Below are 22,469 nucleotides of genomic sequence, written 5' to 3'. Positions count from 1 at the left end.
CTGGGAGGGACTGAAACGGGGGAAAGACTAGGTATTAGGGGGAGGATAAGAACACTTGGGGGGATTGGCACTGGGGGCGCAGGTGCAGCCTGGAGAGGGCATGACCCTGGGAACACAGGAGCAAGCATGAAGGGGAATGGCACACTGTGGGGCACAAGCAACTGGTGGCATAGGAAGAGCTGGGGGAGAAAATGGCACATTGAGGGCAGGAGCAGCTAATGGAGCATCCCTACTGGGAGCTGGCTCACTTGGGTAGCTGAATGGGGCAGGGTGGAGGGCAGGTTGGCACTGCGGGTGCAGTGAAGCCCTTTCAGGTCAGCCCTGCCCAAGGCTCCGAGGCAACAACCAGCGTTTCCTGCACAAAGCCAAACAAAATGGTCAGCAGAGGAACGATTGTTCTGAAGCTCTAAACTGGGCAGAAGACGCTGCAGCCAGCAGCCAGGAAACCAAATAACTCGGCCATGGCACCTTCAAACTGACACAGCATTTGGAAACGGACCCTTTTAATTCCAGTATTTCACAGGGGATTCCTTTCTACGGCAAAATATGACTCAGACTTACACCCCACCCCCTCCATCTTTCCCCAGTGGGGGGTAAATTGAGTGTACGGGGGGGAGGGGCCTTAAGGAGAGGTCCTGTATCTCTAAGATCTTGTGGTTTCATTAGCGGAGAGGGGGTTGCCCATTTATTCTTGGCAGAAATTCACACCGTTATTGTCAGCATGTGGCACAGTTGACTGCTGCCCTCCATCTGAGAGATGATCCGTACAGCCAAAGGCTGCCCTCAGTTATACCCCCAAGTGCCCCAAATTTTGAGCTTTCAGGCCAAATTTGGCTTATAGAACTTGGCACTGGGGTGTGTGCTCAAGAGCAGCAGAGGGGGTTGGCATGGGGGGGCAGGAGCAGCGTAGGGGGGCTTGGCACTGCGGGGGTGCAGAAGCAGCTGGGAGGATTGGCACGGGGGGGCAGGAGCAGTCAGGGGGCTTGACACTGGGGGGGCAGGAGCAGCATATGGGGGGTTTTACTCTCCTCAGTGTGAGTCAACAGAAGTTCAAGGTTGTTGCTCAACCTTTACACAACCCCCTTTGGCCCAAGCACCTAGTCAATATTTGGGACTTTGGCAGATTGTTTCTGTCAAGAGGAGAAATTAGGAGTCAGATATTTCTTTGGTGCTATCCTGTTTATTTACAAAGAACGTACACAAAGTCTTGTTTCCCTAAACACAATAGAAACAAACAATAGCAGGCAGTTTCCTTGCTCAGAAATGTAGGTCTGCTTTTCCCTGTGTCCAAAAGAACCTCCGTCTCTTGGCTTTGTCCCAGGGCCACGCTCATCACAGCGTCTCTTGCTTTCTGCCTTTCATACACAGACCCACTGCAACGCCTAGCCCCAGTGTTTGCAATCTTTCCCCAGGAAAGTTTCCGTCATCCTTGCCATGCAGCCCATTGTCTTGGGATGTGGCTTCCCACCATTTCCAGCTATCACTATCCAAAGGGGCGTTTAATTGCTCCTGAAAGAAGGGTGGTTAGCCCACCCATCAGCTTTAATGAGGTCTGCAATTGTCCATAGCATAACCCAGCTCTTTTTTCCTCTCTCCAGGTCTTAGGCATGCCCTTGTTTTCTCGCAGGTTGAGCGTCAAAATTGTGCAGGCTCTCAGGGTTCAGGCTAGAGCTTTAGGCCAAAAATAAATAGAATTAAGGGTTGTGGGAGAATTGTCATTTGGGATTCTGTGCAACTGTTTGTCTTGTCGTTCAATGGCTGCAACAGCCTCCGCACTGTTTGTTTGGAAGGTTTTCTTTGCAGCCTAAATAAAGTTTAGCTCCTGATGATCTGCAGGGGCAAAAGGGAACAAAATCTCCCCAGGTGTCAAGCAGTGATAACAACATTGAGGGTGATTTGCTGCATCTCAGGGAATCCTGCAGGAAAATGCTTCATTGCAAGAGGGTGCTCCTTTAAGCACTGTTCCAAAATGAATCCCCAGTGGGGTATTCCCCCTTCCACAGGAGAAAGACTTGACAGCTCCACAGCGTAAAGTACATTGAAAACACACCCACGCTGCAGGAAACTGACTGCATTTATGCTGAGGCTGCTGGGAGTTGTAGTTGCAACCCCTTCCTACGAAAGAGGATGGGTGTTGCCTGGCAGTACATTCCTCCGCCTTGTGAACTACAACTCCCAGTGCTGCAATAGGAGGAAACAAGGAAGGAAGCAACTGGCTGCACAGGAGAAAGGAGGAGTTGGTTGCTCCGTGCCTAGTCTAGTATTACCCACTGCAGAAGGGACGGGGAGGGGAAAGCCAATCGCTTGCAAAAATGAACGTGGTCTTTGCAGTGAAGCAATATGTGTCCAAGATGATTGAAGACAGCGGGCCTGGGATGAAGGTCCTCCTGATGGATAAAGAAACGGTGAGCTAGGCCGCTATGGCTTCTGTATTTACAATGGCATCTCCTACTGCCTCTGTCATTTTGTCTTTCGTGAGCTATTGGGGTCACACTGGCTTTTACCCCGACCACAGGCTGCAATCTTCCTCTTGTGATGGTGTGCATGCCCTGCCCAGGGAGTAGAGGGAGCGTATGGCTTCCTAGACCCTCCTTCTTTCCTCATCTTGGCTCTAATAATTTGCAGACTTGGTGTCCTTTCCTAAGCAATTTGCTCCTGGGGGAGTATCCCGCCAGTGCTGGACGAGGGAGCAGGCTGCAAGCAGTTCTGCTCTGTATCCTTAGTGGGACGAGGAGGAGGTTGGAGAATGGGGTATCAAGGAATGGTGTGAGATGGCTGCTCTCAAACACCAATAAATCTTCTGCCGCGCCCGCTCCATGAACACTGCGGAGACCATGCTTTGCAGTGTTAGCCCAGTGCACCGAGGGCTGCCGCACACCTGCATATTGACATAAAATTGCAATGAACTATCCAGGGAAACTGAGGTACAAGAGGTGAAATGATCTATCCAGGGTCACACAGCAAATCAGCGGCAGAGCCAGGGGGAATGAACCCAGGAAGCCTGACTCCCAATCCTGTGCACTAACCATTAGTCAACACTCCCTTGTCTCAGTATCTCATGAGCCTGCCCCAGCAAGTCCAGCATAACTTGGCTTCTCCTTCTTTCTCCCTGCAGACCAGTATCGTGAGCATGGTGTATACACAGTCAGAAATCCTTCAGAAGGAAGTTTACCTCTTTGAGCGCATCGATTCTTTGAACAGAGAGACTATGAAACACTTGAAAGCAATCTGTTTTTTGCGACCGACAAAGGTAAGCTTCTTTTGTAAAAGCAACTGCTGTCTGCATTGGCATTTGTTCTGCCCCGGTCCTATGTACAAGTTGAGCAGATAATGCTGGTATCTAAGGCTCTGATCCTGCAAATACTTTCCCACATGCTTAGAGTTATGCTTCTGAGCAGTGCCAATGAATTCATCAGGACGTCTAATGTGTATAAAATTAAGAACAAGTTTGTGTTTCACAATCAATGCCTTAGTTTGATAGCTGTACAAACTTTACCTTGTCCACTTTCCTGGAGTGAATAATTAAACAAACAAACAAAAACCTTTAATCCTCCCCTTCTCCCCCCAACCCCTAAATGGCCCCATTATACAGTGTGGGCAAGTTGATGTTGTACCTGGGCTGGTAAATTTCCTGGTAGTTTTTGCAAAGATGAAAACTATTTCATTCATGAAATAAATTAGATAATGAAAGCCACCAACAATTCCCTGTAACTTCTTACTGAGAATGCTCAGCCTTTAGTCTAAGTTGAAGGAACTTTGGATTTGGAGTAGTATTGCTAACTCAAAATGGAAAAATATCATGATTGATGTTTGAACATCTGATTTTAGATCCTGTAAGGTTCATGCTTTCAAGCTATTTTCTTCAACCACAAGGGGATAGAACCTTACTCTTTCCTTCTTTTCTTTTAATTGATAATGGAATTTTCATGTAGTCACATGACTCCAGGAGCTGGGGCTGTAAGAAAAATGCAGAATTGTGAGAGGTGGCATCATGTTGGAGCAGTATTCTTATGAAACAGAATTTTGTGGGTCACGACCCACCATGCAAAATGGCACATTTATTTAGTCTATAATACGTGTCTATAATACTCACTGTAGTAGCTGGGGGTCTGTCTGCTGAACTTGCAGGATGGGTTCAATGATCCTGTAGGCTTTTTCCCATGTCTAATTCCCAGAGGGAGAGAGACATCTGCCTCATGGCTTAATTTTTCTTTCTTATTAATACTGCTTAGCACAAATGTAGGTCAGAATATTGAAAAGAGCCCAGTTCCGAGCCAGGCTGTAAATAAATGGCCAGTTTTTCAGATGAGCTCAGCAGTCAGTCATATCAGGGGCTGAACTCTTGAAAATCTGCTCTTAACTGTGTCCCTGGAAGCTACTGAGGATTCAGGAGAATCTGGCCCCGCTTTAGGTGCCTAAATGGGACCTCTTGAAAATTTGGTTCCAGTTGTGGCGCTGAGCACATGGAAATCTGGCCGTGAGTTCCTTTGAAAATCAGGCCGATAGTCAAGCCTCAAAGGGCGGGTCCTGGAGGGTTTGTACCTTCTGAGGGAGGCCAGAGGATTGGAGCCACGAGCTCTGATGCATGGCCACTGTGGAGGACATGGGCCTAGCAGCCAAGGCCTGGGCTACACTAGCTGCGGCGGGGGTCGAACTAAGATACGCAACTTCAGCTACGCTATTCGTGTAGCTGAGGTCGAAGTATCTTAGTTCGACTTACCTGGCTGTCCTCATGGTGGCGAGTCGACCGCCGCGGCTCCCCTGTCAACTCCGCTTACTCCTCCTGCCGAGGTGGATACGGGTGTTGATTTTGGGATCGATTTATCGCGTCTAGACGACTTATCGCGTCTAGATAAATCGATCCCCAATCCGGCGGGTAGTATAGACGTACCCCAAGTCAGCTGCGTCCAGGGCTGCATGCAGGGAGATCCTTCCTGTAGATTTTCCCTCTTCTACGAGTGAGGAGAATTCCAGTCTGGCCTCTTGCCGGAGCAAATCCTTAAATATTGAGAAGAGCTGGTTTTTTCAAACTTTTTTGATCTGAAAATGCCAATTAGTCAAAACCAAAACCTTTAGCAGTGAAGGGTCAGTTTTGATGAATTCTCTTACTTGCAATTTTTTTGAAAAATAAGTTTAGAAATTGTTGAAACATTTAGTTTTGACTAGTTTCAATGAAAAATCCCAGGTTGAAATGCCTCCATTAAAAAATTGAAGCGAATTATAGTTTGAAAGTCCATTTCAATTGCCCCAAACTGAATTTTTTTTTTCCCCTGGAATTTCAGTTTGGGAAGATTCTCAGAATTTTGGCTTTTTGTCCTGATTCGGGAGGGGAAAAATTCTCAATATCTTGAAAATATTCAAAGGACCGGCAAACCAATTTCCACCCGGCTCCGGTATTGAGTGCGCCCAGAATGGTGGTGCTGCTGCAAAACCCTGGCCTCCAGTGATTTTTAGCAAGAGCACAGTGATTTGCAGAATCAGGTCCAGAGTGCTGCCAGCTTAGAAGCATTAGTCTAATCACCTATTGCATAATTATTGGGACATTTTCTGATTTTTCTCCGTCTGGGTTTTCCTCTTATCCAGGAGAATGTGGAATACCTCATTCAGGAGCTACGGAGGCCCAAGTACAGCATCTATTATATTTGTACGTATGTCCTGGTTCACCAAGTATTTCAGACCCTCTAGGCAGACTCTGATATAATGCAAATATTTTCTTCTAAATGTGAAGCATTCTTAAAGTCCTTGTTTCTGTACTCATTCAGTAGCCTTCTGATGCTCAGTCTCACCTCGGGAACGCCTGATCTACATAGAGATTTTTGTACCAATTTAACTCTTTTGGTGTGGGTTGTTTTTGTTTCCATTTTATCAAGAGAGTCAAATCTGTACAACCCTAAGTATAGATACAGCTATACCATAAATGAACTTTATACAGGGTTAGCATATTCCCTCCCCCCCCCCCCAATTGATGGGAATAAGCTATACTAGTTTAAGCACCAGTATAACTGTGCCCACACTAGGGGGTTGTACCACTTCAATTAGACTGGTTTGAAACCATATAGTTAAAGCATTACATAGACACAAGCCCTTGGATGTTACTTCCCCTCCTGCGTGCCACTAGTCTTGAGTTTTTTGCAATATGTCCCTCCTCTCCCCCCTCCAAGTAACCTCATGCTGAGCTACTCGTCCTTCCAGGCTTTACTTCGGGCACTGAAAAATGCATTGTCCTTCAAAGTTCTTTCATCCAAGGATCTCAAAGCAATTGGGCAGTGGGTCGCTCTTATTCTCCAGTGGGAGAACTGAGACACAGAAAGGTGAATCCGCTTACTGGAAGGTCACACAAGAAGCACGTGTCATGTTCAGAAACAGCGTCCAGGGGTTGTGATTCCTAGTACCACAATCTTACAACCAGATCTCGTTCTCAGCTGCCCACATCAGCAATGCTCATAAGCTGTGCAGAGCAGTCTCTTGTAAAATTATGAGAGATTCTTGTCCTCTTCCTCGGCATTTTCTCTTCTCTGACACGACCAAACCGGCTGCCCTAGGATTGAGGGAGTGGGCTGACAACATGAACGCTGACCCCAGTTGGCAGTATATTCCACAACCAGCAATAACACTTCACACTCCTAGGGCTTTACATCTTCACAACACTTTACAGGCGTGAATTTAACCTCCCACCGGCGGGAAAAGTAGGCCATTTCCATCCCTATATTACAGATGGGGAAACTGAGGTAGGTAGGCTGAGAGAGTGACATTATTTCACTTTGGATTTGAACCAGAGCCAAGGTTAGAATTTAGTGGAATGTATTGGTCCATGGGTGCCTAGAACAACTAGACGGAACCTTTCACTGACTACTGGCCCAGCCTGGTGTTTCTCAAGTATTGTGTTCATGCTGTGTAATTCTAGAACTTCTAGTCACACTTAGTATTGGGTTTAAATTCTCTTGAAAAAACAGGTTCCCAACCCTTTTTCTTTCTGCCTTGTGAGATTCATGGGAGTGGGCTCAACCAGCCACTAGATGTCATTGTTGATCTGTACGAACACAATGAAGCCGGAGAAGAAACACTTGTCTAGATTGAAAAAAATGCAGTAAAAGGTGATGGTGGCTCAATACAGATTAGAAATAAATGAACACCGTGGTGCCTAGATGCCCCAGCTGAGATCGAGGCCACATTGTGCTGGGTGCTGTACAAACACGTTGCAAGAGATGCTGTTATTGATTTTACTGAGTATATCATGGGCTTGGTGCTGCTGCTGTAGTTCAAAGTGCCCTAGCTGGACACATGTTAGATTGGGAGCAACATAAAGAGGAAACATCCTGTGCCACTATCCATGCTGTACCCGCTCTGTGTCTAAACACAGGAAAGCTTCAGTCTCCATGGCCATCAACCCAGCACCCTGAATCATCACGTGATGTTCGTGTGGGGGAAATCGGGTTACAATAATTATCACCGCCATTATTGACCTGCTGTGTCTCGCGTGTCTCCTTTCAGATTTCAGTAACGTGATCAGTAAGAGTGATGTAAAGTCACTGGCTGAGGCTGACGAGCAGGAAGTTGTGGCGGAAATTCAGGTGTGTGTAATATTATTTAATATTTTACATGACTCTCCCCATCGCAAAGTACTTTCAGAACTGATCAACAGGCTACATATACTTGTCACTGCAGCCACCTCTGGGGAATAACCTCAGCAGCCGTTGAACAGTACACGCACAACAACACTATGCAGCAATTTAGGGCTAGAAGAATGTACACACTGTCTAAAAATAATCTGCCCCAAGCTGCCAGAGCTCCTCTGCCATAGCAGGGTTGGTACGTGTCTCCCATAGCGGTGACTGACAGGCATACACGCAAAAGGTGGAGTAAAAGCCATATATCGGGAACAGAGTGGAAATGCCAGCAGAGATAGGAACTCTGAGAGTTGTAGGGGGAGGAGTGAGGACGCTGTGAGTCAGTGGGGCTGTGAATCACTTACAACTTTAAGGACGTGTCCCTCTGTTCAGGTGTTCGGGCTGAATTGCTGGTGTTGAAACATTTGCTCGCATAGGAGGTGTAAGTGTTGGTGGGACGCTAACTGTATTTACTTGTGTTTCTTGGCAGGAGTTCTACGGAGATTATATTGCCGTGAATCCACACGTGTTTTCCCTCAACCTCCTGGGCTGCTGCCAGGTATGGAAAAGGCTAATGCTCCTCTAGGGTCTCAGTTTGGTTGATAGCTGGGATTAAAGGACACCAGAACATGGTCACAACTAACTGGACACCCTGGGAAGCTAGGATGTTCTAGCTAGCAGCCCTTACTGTGGAGCGGATCACTTTGTCAATAAATGAAAGGCGATGGATTGGAGGTGCTATGTAGATCGTCCTCCCCCTTAGTGTTAAATGGACTCCCTGAGGGGCAGGGATGGGTTACTTTGAGCCTGAATTGCTGCCCATGTTGCACCTGCTCTGTGGACTTCAAACCCCACAGCTGTCAAGCCAACACCTTCATCTCTCAAGTGTCACGGAGCTTGTCTTCTGTGCAGCCGCCTGGACGGTTTCAATAAGAAACCGTTCAAAGCCATTCCATAAGGCAACGACCAAGCAGAAAGAATGAGTGAAGATGCACATAGGGCTACTTGGAAACCTCCTAGATCATTTCCTGGAGGAGGCAAGGAACCTGAAAGAGAGAGAAGTCAATTAAGAAAATACTAAGGTCCTCATGCTTATAAAACCTCATGCTTCAGGGTATAAGCCAGTAGAGGTCAGGATGATTCCTAATGTGGGTTTCTTGTGCCTTCCTCTAAATCACCTGGTGCTGGCCACTGTCTGAGACAGGACACTGGGCTAGATGGACCTTCAGTCTGGCAATTCCTATGTTCCTCCAGCAGTCCTCACTCAGGAAGAACTCCCATTGAAATCGACAGAGATTATACACAAGCAAAAACAGCAGGGTTGAGGCCTGTGTGACACCTTTGAAATAAAATTCTTCAGAAGATCCAAATTAATTAATCCTAAATACTTTTTTTTTTTTTTTTTTTTTTTTTTTGCTGTGTCCAGTAAATATCTAATAGTGCTGCTGCTCTGCCTTTGAATATAGGCTCTGGGAACTGTATATATGACTAGATAGCTTTGAAAAGCATCCATTAATTTGTGTTGTGTATCACATTTTGGACACTCAATTTGAGACCCCCTTCATCCTGAACTCCGAGGTATCAGCACCTTCGGCTTCCTTTGACTTCAGTTTGGATTGCTCAGGACCTCTGAAAATCTGGCCTCAGGTTGAGCACCCCAAAAACCACGACACCCCAAATTAGCAGCTGCTTCAGCAAATGGTGGCTGCGGTCCCTCTTTCCTGACGCAGTTGCCAGGAATCAAAAGTATTCTTCATTTTCAGGGTCGCAGCTGGGACCTGGCCCAGCTGTCCAGAACAGCCCAAGGGCTGACCGCTTTGCTCCTGTCTCTGAAGAAGTGCCCCATGATTCGTTACCAGCTCTCCTCTGATCCTGCAAAGAGGCTCGCTGAATGCGTCAAGGTATGGAATTGCCCTGCACTGATCCTGGCAATCTACTTGTACTTCCTGTCACAAATCTGCAGCGTTTAAGAGGAGAAAAATATTCTTTTGGGGGCTGTTTTTTGAGATTCCTGGCTGTGCCACTGATCTGCTGCATGACCTTGGCAGGTCGCTTCCCTTTTCTGTGCCTCAGTTTCCCCATCTGTGGAACAGGTAGAATGCTTGTTCCCCCAACTCTTAGGGGTGTTGTGGAGATTAACGAATAGATTCTTGTCCAGCGTTTTGAGAACCCTGGCAAAATGCAAGGTATTCCATTAGCAGTGCTTACTTATAACAGCACACTCTCTCTTGCGCTCTCTGTTTGCTTCTCACTGCCTAGCACCCAGGCTGTAGGGAATTCTTCCCCTCTGCAGTTAGGACTGACTGACTTATCTGCCTTTCTCTCCTCCAGCAAGTGATTACTAAAGAATACGAGCTGTTTGATTTCCGGCGCACCGAAGTTCCTCCGTTACTGCTTATTCTGGACCGGTCTGATGATGCCATCACCCCACTTCTGAACCAGGTGAAAGTAGCTCTTGCTCGGCTGGAAGTGATGGGGAGGATGGGAACGTGGGATGCTGAAGTGCCCATGGCGCTCTGGCACTAGCTCAGGGTCCTGGGGTTTGGTTCAGAGCACTCAAGGGAAAGATTTAAAGTAAAGCACTTCCTTAAAAAAATTCTCACCGTCTCTGGCCTAGTTTTCAGCATCGCCAGATCCAGGTGGCCTCCGGAAACGCCAGCCATTTGTGTATCGTAAAACACGCTTTAAATGCAGGTCCTAAACGTCTTAGCCGTGCCCCTCTTAACGGATTATTTGCAGCGCCTCCTTGGCAGCACATCTATCAAATGACCTTGCATCAGCGTGTTCTCCCTGCTGCGTTATGGATGAGCACTAGCATGGATTGTGTGGCGGGTGGTGGGTTTTTGAGCAGTACCGTGGCTGTGCTGCAGACTTTGGCATCGAACAGCCCATTATTTGTCTCCTTTGATTTCATCTGGATGTGTTCGGGCGCCAGTCGGCCTGATGGGTGGGTAATAGCTGTCTCTAGAGCAATGCTTTCTCACAGGGCAGCCAGGGCATCTGGATTGATGGTGGGACACACGCTGGGAGCTGAAACATCTCTTCAGTTTTCATCCAGTACTTTTTCTCCTTCTGGCCGGGGGAATTTTCTCAGGTGACTGGATGGTTCAGTGGTTTGGGAAAGGAGCCTCTGTTCCCTGCATGGGCACTGATTTAAATCCAGCACAGGTCAGTGAGGGCAGTAAACGCTTAGCCTCTTCGGCCTGTGTAAAATCAATTCATTGAGTCTCAGTCCAGTTCAACAGGCCAATGCCCCAGCCACAAAAGCCACCATCACCGCTGGCACTGAACTTTAGCAGAGAGGCCAAGGACTGAGCGGGCCATGGAGACTGACCTCCCCTTTTACCGGTAAGGCCCCATCTATGCTACAAACACAACTGTGTCGGGAGACCTGGTTACAGCACGGCTACTCCTTGGCCCACTCCTGCTGTTCCAGTTTGTAGCATAGATGGGACTCTGTCACCTAAAGCCTGGGACATGCACTAGTTATGGAATGTGGGAGTAACCTGGTCCCTGATGCAGTTGTGTTTAGCGTAGCTGGATTCTAAAGGTCTCTCTAGACACATTCCTGTGCTCGTTCAGCACGTAGACAGCTTCCCGCCCCCCCTCCCACTAGATGCTAAATGTGCCTGTAGGGTGACTTCATCTGCTACTCAGATCAAAAGGTAGGGAAGAATTTCTCTACTGCCCTGGGCCCTTCTGGCTCATCGACCAGAGTGATCTGGCAGTGTCAGAAGCCCAGTGGAGCCCTGGTTTGTAGGGCTAAGGACTGCAGGCAGGAGAGGTCCCAGGAGAACGTTACCTGTGGTACAGAGACTTCTTTAGACCCAGGGCAGAGATTCAGATGAGAGTAAATGGGGTGGCAAACGTGTCAACGCTTTGATCAGCTCGCAAACTTCCCTTCCGATAACATTAGGCTTCTCGGGCTAAATATATAACGCACTGATCTCCAAAACCACACATTCCTCCTCCTCCTCCTCCTGCAGAAGAGCAAGCGGGAGACGGTACAGCTTGTAAGAGCAGTGGCTCTGCAGCCAAAAATACACTCCTGTTCACGGGCAGAGATGACAGTAGTAAGCAAATGGGTTCCAACAGGAATATTAATCCCCCATTGTCACGTCTTGGTGTCTTTACTTTGCTGTACATGGGTTGCTTTTGAATACAAATACAACAAGCTGTCCGGAGCCGTGACTGTGTTCCTGGGTGTCAGTCCAGTGGGGCCCTGATCCTGGATTGGGGGCCCCAGGTGCTAACTTATCAGCAATAATAAATGTGATATCTGTTACAAGATGCTGGCAGTCGGCCTGGGGAGTTTCCAGTTTACAAGGTGTAAGGCATCGGGAATGTTGTCAGTTTCGTTTTAAAAAACGTTGGTCTTGATTCTCATTTACGCTACGTCTCTGGCAGTGCAGAGGTGCTTTAAAGTAGGTACAACCATAATTCACTTTAAGGGTCTCCTTGGGGTCCGATTACTTGCGCATGGCCGCTCGTGTAGACGTTCCATGCTAGCTCTACTCTTGCTAGCTCGCTAAAAATAGCAGTGAGCGAGTGCCATGGGACAGGCTTCAGCGTGGGCTGCAGCACCCTGCCTCCCACGTCGCAGCGTCCTCACTGCAATTTTTAGCAAGCTGGCTAGAGCGCAGCTAGAACAGGTACGTCTACATGAGCTAACAGCCCGCTCCCAGCTGCCATGGAGGTGGGCCCTTATATGTCAGAGTGGTATAAAGGGGCCTTACTGTAAATACAAATTAGGTCCTTTATATTTTAGTCTTGATTTAAATTGGTTGTGATTTAAGTCAAATGTTTGTCTCTCCTTCCCCGCCACCCCCCAACCCTTCTTAGTGGACGTACCAGGCCATGGTCCATGAGCTGCTGGGGATTAACAACAACCGAATCGACCTCTCTCGAGTACCCGGCATCAGCAAGGATCTCAGGGAGGTGGTTCTGTCTGCTGAGAACGACGAGTTTTACGCCAACGTAGGTAGCTGGGTGCTGTGATGGGAGGGAGAGCTCTCAGGCGGTCTAAATTGGGGGTTCTATTCCTGATTCTGCCACTGAGTCGCTATGTGACCTTGGCAGGATCTGTCCCTGCTCTGTGCCTCAGTTTCCCCATTTGTAGATGATGATGATGATGATGACCGATGTCCCAGGTAAATTCATAATTCTAAGCAAGCAGTGTCCCAGGCGGGCTTTAGTGCCCATTCATATTGCCTAAATGAAACCATTTTGTATCCCAGAGCTCGTCGCTCGCCCTCAGAGCGCAGCATGGGAGTATGCAATAGACCCTCTTCGAGCTTTGGGAGCTGGGGGCGGTGATTTCCAAAGAGACCCGCTCTCCTGGGAGCCGCCTTCCCTACCATCCCCCTGTCTGTCGTCCACAGAACATGTACCTGAACTTTGCAGAGATCGGGAGCAATATCAAGAACCTAATGGAGGATTTCCAGCGGAGGAAACCGAAGGAGCAGCAGAAGCTGGAGTCCATAGCGGATATGAAGGTAAAGAGGACATATGTGATTGACCAGGCATCTTAGAAACAATCCACTGCAGGACATTGCAAATCACCAGCGTTTACCACATCCCTGCTTCGTGCTCTGATACTGGTGACTCAGTCTTCTGTGGCATGTAGGCTCCTGGGGGTGGAAGCCGTCTCTCTGGGCTGTGTTGGTTTGTACAGCCCTCGCACAACGGGGTCCTGGTCAAGGACTAGAGTTTCTAGGTGCTACTGCAACACAAATAACTATCCCAGTACTATGCAGCCGAAGAAGTGAGGTTTTTACCCACGAAAGCTTATGCCCAAATAAATCTGTTAGTCTTTAAGGTGCCACCAGACTCCTTGTTTTTATCCCAGTACTCTGCGCCTGCACCCTCCTCCCTGCTTAATAAGATCCTCTTCAGCACAGCCACCCACCTCCAATGAACCATGCAACGGGGGCTTCTCCAGCCCCCAGTCTGCCAGGGTTCAGGATTTGAAGTAGCAGCAACACCTGGGTGGATTTCCACTAGGAAACCCTCCGGACGCCAAGAGAGTGAGCTGCTGAGAGCAGCTGCTCCCTGTAAAGATTCCTTCCAGCTGCAGAGCTCCCCTGCAGGGCACACCATGCAGAGATTCTCTGGGGAGACCTGGAGTACCCGCCCTGCAGCACTGATCTCATCAGGCCGGTGTACATCAGGAGGTAAGTTCCACTGAAGCCAGTGGAAATGCACTGATGCAAACCCGGTGCAAGTCTTGGTTACTATATTCTGCTCGCCGTTTTCAAGAGGTTTGAGTTTCAACTTCCCCGTTGCAGGCGTTTGTGGAGAACTACCCGCAGTTCAAGAAGATGTCGGGCACGGTATCGAAGCATGTGACTGTGGTGGGGGAGCTCTCCCGGCTGGCCAGCGAGCGGAACCTGCTGGAGGTGTCGGAGGTCGAGCAGGAACTGGCCTGCCAGAATGACCACTCCAGTGCTCACCAGGTAACCCAAAGCCCAGAAACCAAACCTCCTTTATCTGTTTCCAGCAGGGTGGATCCTGCAGCCCTTCTGCTTGTGGAACTAGTGCTAACGTCAGTGGGAGTTGTGCACGTGGAGCCTACGGGGCTGGGACCTCGGATGGTAGAACTAGCTTCTCCACTGCCATCCATATAATTCAGACGGGAATGAATCCTGAGTAATGATAACTAACACAAATGGTTGTCACAGTTTGCAAGCCCCAATCAGTTGAACATGCTCTGTTGCTATATTTGGGGAGCGTCTGAATCATGCCTGAAGAGTAGGACCCTGGAATACAACTATCCTTCGCCTGTCTGTTCATCATGTGCAGCCCCCGTCTCATGGCAAGTTGCCAGTGCAGCCATCGGTCGGATGAAATTTGAGCATCCCTCTATGGTGGGACCTTTGGTGCTTACAGACGCTAGTAGGGGTGCTTTGCTGGGGGACTTGGGTTGATTTTGCTAGCGCTCCAACTATTCCTATTGGTGTTCACTCTGTGACAGCTATGCCCAAGCGTCCTTATTGGGCATGTATATTTTTGGAGTGCGAGTCCCACGTCACATTTACTAGGCTAGAGACAAGAATGTTATTTCTCAATCCCTGGGGGTCGCTTCTGAGCTCCTTTTGAGACAGTTGCTAAGTGTGAGCAAGGGCATGTATGATTTGCTATGTTCACGTAAAGCAGGTGGTGAGAGAAGTGTCAGTTGCCTTGACTTAAAATTAGTCATCTGATGAATGCCCCATGCATAGTTGATTAAAAAGGGACGCTGTCAGTAGCAGTCCTTCCCTGGGTTACTAATACTCCAGAGGATGATTAGAATAGAAAGGATTCTGACAGTTTTCTTTTCCTCATTTGGGCTGTTTGCTCGCATTTTGCACTTCACTCGCCTTCACATGTGAAACCGAGATTGCTTCTATAGCACTGTAGGTGTGCGTGGTACTTTGACCTAACTAGACTGGTTGGTTTCACATTGTGGTTTGCAGGCCGGGATCATGCAATGAGCTCTGTGCGAGTGAACACGTGCGCGCACACACATTTTGCAGGTGACTAGATTAGTCAGTTTCACAGTAGGATTCGCAGGCCTCTATGACACAATGAACTCCCATTTGGGTGGAACCCTCTGTCCATGAAAAGCCCCAGTGGTGTCCATGAGGCTGCACGTGATCTATGGGGTCCAGCTACAGAATTGCAACTGACTAAGGTCCCATTGATTCTCCTGGACTAGCACCATGCTTCTGTGTTTGGGTTTCCAAAGCCACAAGGAAATGACTTAAGACAAAATCAAGAGATTTTTCATTAACAAATTGGAGAATTGGTCTGAAATTCAGTAAAGATAAGTGCAAAATACTACACTTAGAGAGAAAAAAAAATGAAATGCACAGCTACAAATAGGGAATAATTGGCTAGTTGGAAGTACCGCTGAAAAGGACCTGGGGATTATAGTGCATCACAAATTGAATACAAGTCAAAAATGTGATGGTGTTGTGGAAAAGGCTAATATTCTGGGGTGTATTAGCGGGAGTGTTGTATGTAAGCTGCGGGAGGTCATTGTCCCACTCTGCTCGGCACTGGTGAAGTCTCAGCTGGAGTACTGTGTCCAGTTCTGGGCGCCGCTCTGTAAGAGGGATGTGGACAAACTGGAGAGAGTCCAGAGGAGAGCCACAGAAATGAGAAAAGGTTTAGAAAACTTGATCTCTGAAGAAAGATTAAAAAAAACTAGACATGTTTAGTCTTGAGAAGAGAAGACTGAGGGAGACCTGATAACAGTCCTTAACATATTTGAAGACTTCTCAAGAAGACAGTGATCAATTGTTCTCCATGTCTCCTGAGGAGAAGACAAGAAGTAGTGGGCTTAATCTGCAGCAAGGGAGATTTAAATTAGGAATTTAGATTATATTAGGAAAAAAACTCCCAGGCTAGTTCAGCTCTGGAACAGGCGACCAAGGGAGGTTGTGGAATCCCCGTCCCTGGAGGTTTTAAAGAACAGGTTTGACAAACCCCTGCAGGGACGGTCTAGGTTTACTTGGTCCTGCCTCAGCACATGGAGCTGGACTAGATGACCTCTCGAGGTTCCTTCCACTACATTACTATGATTAACATTCACCAAAAAAAAAAATCCCAAGCATTTTTATTCCTGTTCGATGTTGTAAAATCCCAATTCCTCTTCTTTATATTTGAAACCAGCCTAAATGGAGCAAAACTATAGGGCTAGTGTGTCTCTGCCACTCTTCCCTGTACACACAGTACTGGTAAAATAGCATTAACAAACTTCGTAATTTATGACTATGTCACTGAAAGAATGAACCGGCCTTACAGCTTTGAAACTGAAAAGAATCAACCATCTAAAACATGAAATCCAATTGTGATCAGATTGTGTTTGGGAAAAGCCCTTGCCTGTGAGCCCTGCCCTTATTTGGGGTTTGGGTGTTTTTTACACAGGATGGAGCTGCTTAAATAAAGGATTTCTTTGGCAAAAGGCTCAGAAAGCCTTGAAAAGGGACTTCTGTTTGACAGCTGAGTGTGTAGACTGATGCTCTGACCCCTTGATGGCTCATATAATTCCATGACCTGCCCCAGAATCTGACAGTACGTCAATAATGATCTGTTGAGGCTGTTGACTAAACAATGCTGCTGGTTTGTTTTTTTTCCTGAGGGGGACTGTGTTATGACACACACAGAATGCAGCCACAGACTCCGTATTTATCGTTTTTAAAACGCTGCCGGTCTATGTCCTGAAAATGTGACTTTCAAAAAGAGATTTCACTAAAAGGAAAGCTCTATAGTGTGATGAATGCTGTCCCACAGTAGGAAAGTATTACGTTAGCGATCAGCATTTGCAAAGAATTTGAAAGGCATTTCTTTCTAATCTGTGGTGGTCAGTGCTCCAAGAGGGTGGCTATGTGATATTAGCTGTCCAGATAGTCTAATCTGTAGGCCAGAGCCTCGGATGTGCACGTACAGAGCCCAGCATAGCCGTGTTGCTGGCATAAATCAGCATCATGCGGTTGAAGTCAATGCAGATTTATGCCAGCTGTGAATCTGGTTGACTTGTGTTCATTTGCTGTGTTCTGATAAGGATGTACTAATGTGACGTCTTAGCCATAAAAGGGACTTGCTAAAACACCCCCTTGGAGTCCTTGGCTTATGCTGTCTCATGGAGCAAACGTGATCTAGGAGCTGTTTATAAATCAGTGTTTGAATTCTCATTGCCAGCACCACATTGCACCTGCTGCCATCTTTCAGCCTCTCACATCAGCAGTAACAGAGATTCTGCAAAGTGCCCAGCACGTAGTGCTAACAAAAAATGCAAAATAAATCCTGTTAACTGGTGATGCGCTCCGTGATGGAGGAGGCAGAAGAGACTCCATCTTCCTCTCTTGTAGCCGTATCAGCCCTTGCAGGGGAAATGGGAGTAAGAACTTGTTAGGTAGCAATGATGGGGCTGGAAAACACAGATGCTAAGAGCCCAGTTCTCGCCTCTGTCTTGTCTACACACCGTTTTTGTATCAGCGTAACTACGTTGGTTAGAAGTGTGTGTACAGTTGTTTTCCCCAAGAGAGCCCTTACTGTGGATGCAGGTACAGAGATATAAGAACATAATAGTAACCATACTGGATCAGACTAAAGGTCCATCTAGCCCAATATCCTGTCTTCCCACAGTGGCCAATGCCAGGTGCCCCAGAGGGAATGAACAGAACAGGTGATCATCAAGTGATCCATCCCCTGTCGCCCATTCTGGCAAACAGAGGCTAGGGACACTGTCCCTGCCCATCCTGGCTAATAGCCATTGATGGACCTATCCTCCATGAATGTATCGAGTTCTTTTTTGAACCCTGTTAGTGTCTTGGCCTTCACAACATCCTCTGGCAAAGAGCTCCACAATAAAAATGCCTTATAGCAGGATAACTGGTTTTCATTCCCATGTGAGAATAAGCTGTACTGGTATAAGCACATTTATATTGGTGTAACTGGGCTCCGCTAGGGGAATATACTGTTTTAACTATACTGCTACAGTTAAGATGGCATAATGTTTTGTGTGTAGACAAGGACTTGCACTAAAATCCATGTATACCGCCATGGCAGTGTGAAGGGATTATGAGGGAATTAATGCTGCTGGCAAGAAGAAATGTAAACGTTTGAGATGTGGTATCTTGTGCATATCTTCTGGACTCAGAACAAGATGAAAGCTTGTTAGAAGCATTATTGGAGAGAAGCTGATCCTGCTGTTGGAAATGAACAGGCGCAAACTAGTGTACTTTGGTCACATCAGGCCTAGAAATGGAAATAACCTCGAGAAAGTTAGCATGGAAGGAATGGTGGTGGGACGACCAGCGAGGAGGTGGATAGGTGGTGTGCGGGCAGATCACGCTGGAAGTGTTTTGAAGCCAGCAACAGGTTGAGAGAGCTTCTGAAAATTCTGCTATGATGTCACCAATATCCCAACGTGAATAAATGGGTTTTACTTCCATAGTATGAAAGGGATTCAAGGCGAGTGCAAAGGGTGAGGTGCACCCACCCTAAGAACCCTTGATGCACTCAGAGTGGTGTAAACGCGCTTTATTGTAACTGAGAACTTAGGGCCCGAGCGCACACAAAGAACGTGCCGTGTTTTCTGACAACAGATGCACTCTTTGGAAGATCTGCTGTGACTTTTTTTTTTTTAAAGTGGCCTCTAATCAAGGATGCTTCAGTGTTTGGGTGCCCATCTTCAGACGGATAGAGCCATTTGTATCCCAGGGCTGAGCAGTTCCAATGGAAGCCAACCGGAGCTGCAGGCTCTTGGCGCCTTTGAAAAATCTATGCCTAGGTGGCACTTGGAATCAAGGCCCACTCGTGAAAATATAGGTCTCACCTCTTAATGTTCTACCATTAATGGAATCCCCCCTTGGCCCTAATCCTGGCAGGACCGAGATGCACCTTTACGAGCAATGGGGCAGCTGCATTATGAACTGCACACCTGAGAAACCTTTCGGAGTATTGCTCCAACTTCCACTGCACAAGCTCTCCTGGAGTGTGCTGCGGCCACTTGGCTAAAGGAGATTATGGTACAGCCAGTGCCTGACTGGACCTTTGTGGAGCTGCTAGAAAATAAATACGTGCAAACCATTCAGTTGGCTTTTTTTTTTAACATGGAAATGCCTGTGATCGGTATATCTTTAGCTGTGTTGCCCCAGGCTGTTCTCTGTCACAGTCTCCTACTGGTAGCGTAGGGGAAAGGCCACAGAAACGATGAAGAATAACCCAGTGCACCAAAGAAAGAAGGAATTGTTCTCCCTCTAATGTCACTTCAGCAATGGCTAATTTCACTTGCGCCCTAGGCCCCTGGAGTACAGTACGTTTCGGTTATTCCTGTCCTGGTCTCTTAGTAAGTGTGACATTGTACATGAGTCTTTGAAGAGACGACTGCCTGGAAGCTTTTGAATCCCATTTTCTCCTGAGTGGACAATTGCTTTTCTGTTTCATCTGCTGCCCACTTTCTTACATGGACGTTGTCACGACGCACCCAGCCAGGGATCCAAAATCCGCAAGCAAACATCCCTGCAGGATCCATGCTGCGGGTGAAAGCCCGTTGACATGAACCGCAGTTTGGCTGTTGACTTCAGTGGAGCCAGGATTTCCCCCTACGTTTTCATGGCTGCCACCTAATCCAGTTACAGCAACTTGTGTCCGAAGACGGGAACCCGTTCGCAATTCGACTCAACCAGATTTGTGCTTCCGCTTTGCCTGACTGTGTCTGCGCTAGTGCGTTCTGGGGGATATCCCATAGCGCCTTAGCAAGGGCTAGAACACTCGGAGGTCTGGCCTTTCCCTTTAGGAGGTGAGACCACGTTCTCTAGTTCATCACAAAGACGGAGCCTCCTTCGTTTCTGTGCCTTTGAGGTGACACAGGCTGGCTTTTCTTTTGAATCTGTGGCAGATTTGTAGTGTCTGGAGGATCCTCCAGAAGCTATCAGCCCCTAACAGGAGGACTGCAGGCTCGTTCAGTCCTTGACGCCTGTTCTCTGGCATCCAGCACAAAGGAGAGAGTTAAGAGGTTTATTCGTCCCCATGCTCCCTTAAGCTTCTGCCAACTTGGCTGCGCTGTTTGCACCGTTATCTCGACTGTACAACTTTGCAGAGTCCGACAGCAAGTGCACACTGATGGGGGGGGGGGAGGGGGGGGAGGAGAGAAGTAATGGTGCTGTTTCTTGTAATGGGAAGGAATAACATTGGGCTGGTAGATCCTGGTCAAAGGCCAATTTGCACAGAATATAATTGCCCATCTCAACCCCCTAGGCAGCTAATGCAATGGTCCCCCCCCCCCCCTTTTACCCATAATGGAATCTGTCTGGGCCCCCGGGGAGCCACGGTTGGGATCTGGGAGCAGGGCCAGGACCACAGCTGGGAGCAGAGCCGCAGTCGTGGCCGGGAGTGGGGCCTGAGGCTGGAGCTGCGGCTGGGGCAGGGCCAGGGGTGGGGCCGGAGCAGAGCTGGGGGCAGAGCGGGGCTGGGTGGCATGCCCCACCCTCCCATGGGGGCTGGCCCAGGCCCTGCTGTGTCCCCGTAGGGGGGAATACCCCACAGTTTGGGGGCCACTGAGCTAGTGGGATACAGCAGGGGTACTGAAACTTTTTATAACGTGGACCACATCTTTAGCCTGGCCTACACTAGAGTTAGGACGACGCAAGGCATCTTACATCAACCTAACTATGGAAGTGTCTGCACTTCATGTTGGCGGGAGTGAAACTGACTGCCCAGCGACAGTGATTTAATAATCCCACCTCCACAAGCGGCGTGGAGTCACAGTCGATGTACTCAGGACAGTGCAGTGTCAGTGCAGTTGCTGTGTTGCCTACGTCAACTGTCACTGGCTTTCAGGAGCCTTCCCACAATGCCCCACGCTGACAGTACAATCGATACTAGCGCTCCTGGTGAGGCCGCGCAACACCGGCACAAGGAGAAAGTGTGCGCACACACACGCACGGGCAATGTCATTACTGCCACGACCGTCTGCTGACGTAAGTTAGGTTGACTTCATTTTGTAGTGTAGACAAGCCCTTAATAGGCAGACTCCCTAGTGGACACCTCCCGTTCTGTTTGCAGTTTCATGTCCCTGTAGCAGCTAAAGCGATGGATTGCCTGGGAACGTAATGTTGGAAACGGGATGGCAGTACGTTTTTGTTGCCTCTGGTGCAAAAACCATCTTTCCTTTAGTGCTTCATTTCCTCCCTCTCTTCTCTTCCTATCACGTACTTCTGATGCCCTCTCACTTTCTCCTCCTCTCCCCTCTGCATGCTTCCTCCTGCCCAAAAATTGCCCGAGACTTTGCCTTCTACACACGCGGCTTTGTTGTCCTTACGCAGCAGGTTTGAGACGGGATTTACCCAATTGCTCTAGAAATGCAGGTCTAATGCGCAGGGCCAAAAAAACAACCCAGCCCTTGAATGCTGCGTTCGGGGCACCCCCTTCTATCATTGCAGAACGTGCGGCGGCTCCTGCAGAATCCCAAGGTGACCGAGTTCGATGCCGCGCGGCTGGTGATGCTCTACGCCCTGCACTATGAGCGACACAGCAGCAACAGTCTGCCCGGCCTGATGATGGACCTCAAGAACAAAGGGGTTTCCGAGAAGTATCGGAAGGTAGCTGCAGCTGTTGTCCTGGTTCTGGAAGGATGGGTTAAATAGGCAGCGGATAGGAAAACACCGCGGGTCGGGGGGAGGGGGGGTTATATCCTCAGCTAGTATAAATTGTCATAGCTTCATCGGAGTCAATGGATCTGTCCCCGGGTGGGAGCGAATATCTGAATTACTACGAGATGTTGTCTGCGTACCTCTCCTCCATCCTTCGTGTTCCTTGTGAGCTTTCCTGGGGCGGGCACCGTATCCGCCTCACACATTGTACAGCACCTAGCACAACGGGGCCCTGGTCTGGACATTACTGTAAAATATACAATTAATGATCTGGGAGAACGTCTCTGCTTCTGGAGTTTGTCCCCGTCTCTCTGGATACTGCTGACTTCTCCCCGCCCGAGGCGACTCTTCCCCTGGCTCAGATGGGTGATCAGATGCTGGGGTGACGAGAGCCTTATAATTAGAAGGACAATCCTGGTATTGCCTTTTGAAATGCCCCCAACGGCCTTGGTTGACGTCTGCAAAGCGCTTTGAGAGCCGCTGTGAGAATGGAGCTATAGACTGGCGGCATCCTCCTAAGTCCATGTCCCAGGTCCTCCCTCCACTCCCACCTCCCAAGTAAACCACTCATTTCGAACAATTCAAACCCAACTCAAAATCCCTATCCCTGCTGTTCGTATTTATTACAGTAGTGCCTGGGGCCCTGATCCATGCCTGGGCTCCGTTGTGCGAGGCGCTGTACGAACTCTCACGGGGGTAGGCTGGATTTGCTAACCCACTT

At 48.3% G+C, this 22,469-nt stretch overlaps 1 protein-coding gene across 1 annotated transcript in view; it reads left to right on the top strand.

The window, feature by feature from the left end:
- The first annotated feature begins 2,120 nt into the window (after window positions 1–2,120).
- The window catches only part of VPS45 (vacuolar protein sorting 45 homolog), a 52,293-nt gene continuing 31,944 nt past the window's right edge, over window positions 2,121–22,469 (top strand). Inside the window, exons 1-11 of the mRNA XM_005293649.5 lie at window positions 2,121–2,405; window positions 3,116–3,250; window positions 5,584–5,644; window positions 7,492–7,571; window positions 8,098–8,166; window positions 9,371–9,508; window positions 9,939–10,049; window positions 12,450–12,584; window positions 12,989–13,102; window positions 13,895–14,062; window positions 21,539–21,697. Coding sequence (XP_005293706.1) covers window positions 2,313–2,405; window positions 3,116–3,250; window positions 5,584–5,644; window positions 7,492–7,571; window positions 8,098–8,166; window positions 9,371–9,508; window positions 9,939–10,049; window positions 12,450–12,584; window positions 12,989–13,102; window positions 13,895–14,062; window positions 21,539–21,697 — 1,263 coding nt within the window. The 5' untranslated portion in view covers window positions 2,121–2,312. The remainder of the gene's footprint in view (window positions 2,406–3,115; window positions 3,251–5,583; window positions 5,645–7,491; window positions 7,572–8,097; window positions 8,167–9,370; window positions 9,509–9,938; window positions 10,050–12,449; window positions 12,585–12,988; window positions 13,103–13,894; window positions 14,063–21,538; window positions 21,698–22,469) is intronic.

Source organism: Chrysemys picta, chromosome 20 (genome assembly GCF_011386835.1).
Source record: "Chrysemys picta bellii isolate R12L10 chromosome 20, ASM1138683v2, whole genome shotgun sequence".
Lineage (NCBI taxonomy): Eukaryota > Metazoa > Chordata > Testudines > Emydidae > Chrysemys > Chrysemys picta.
The sequence above is the reverse complement of the archived record's forward strand: the minus strand, read 5'-3'. Positions and strand labels throughout refer to the sequence as shown.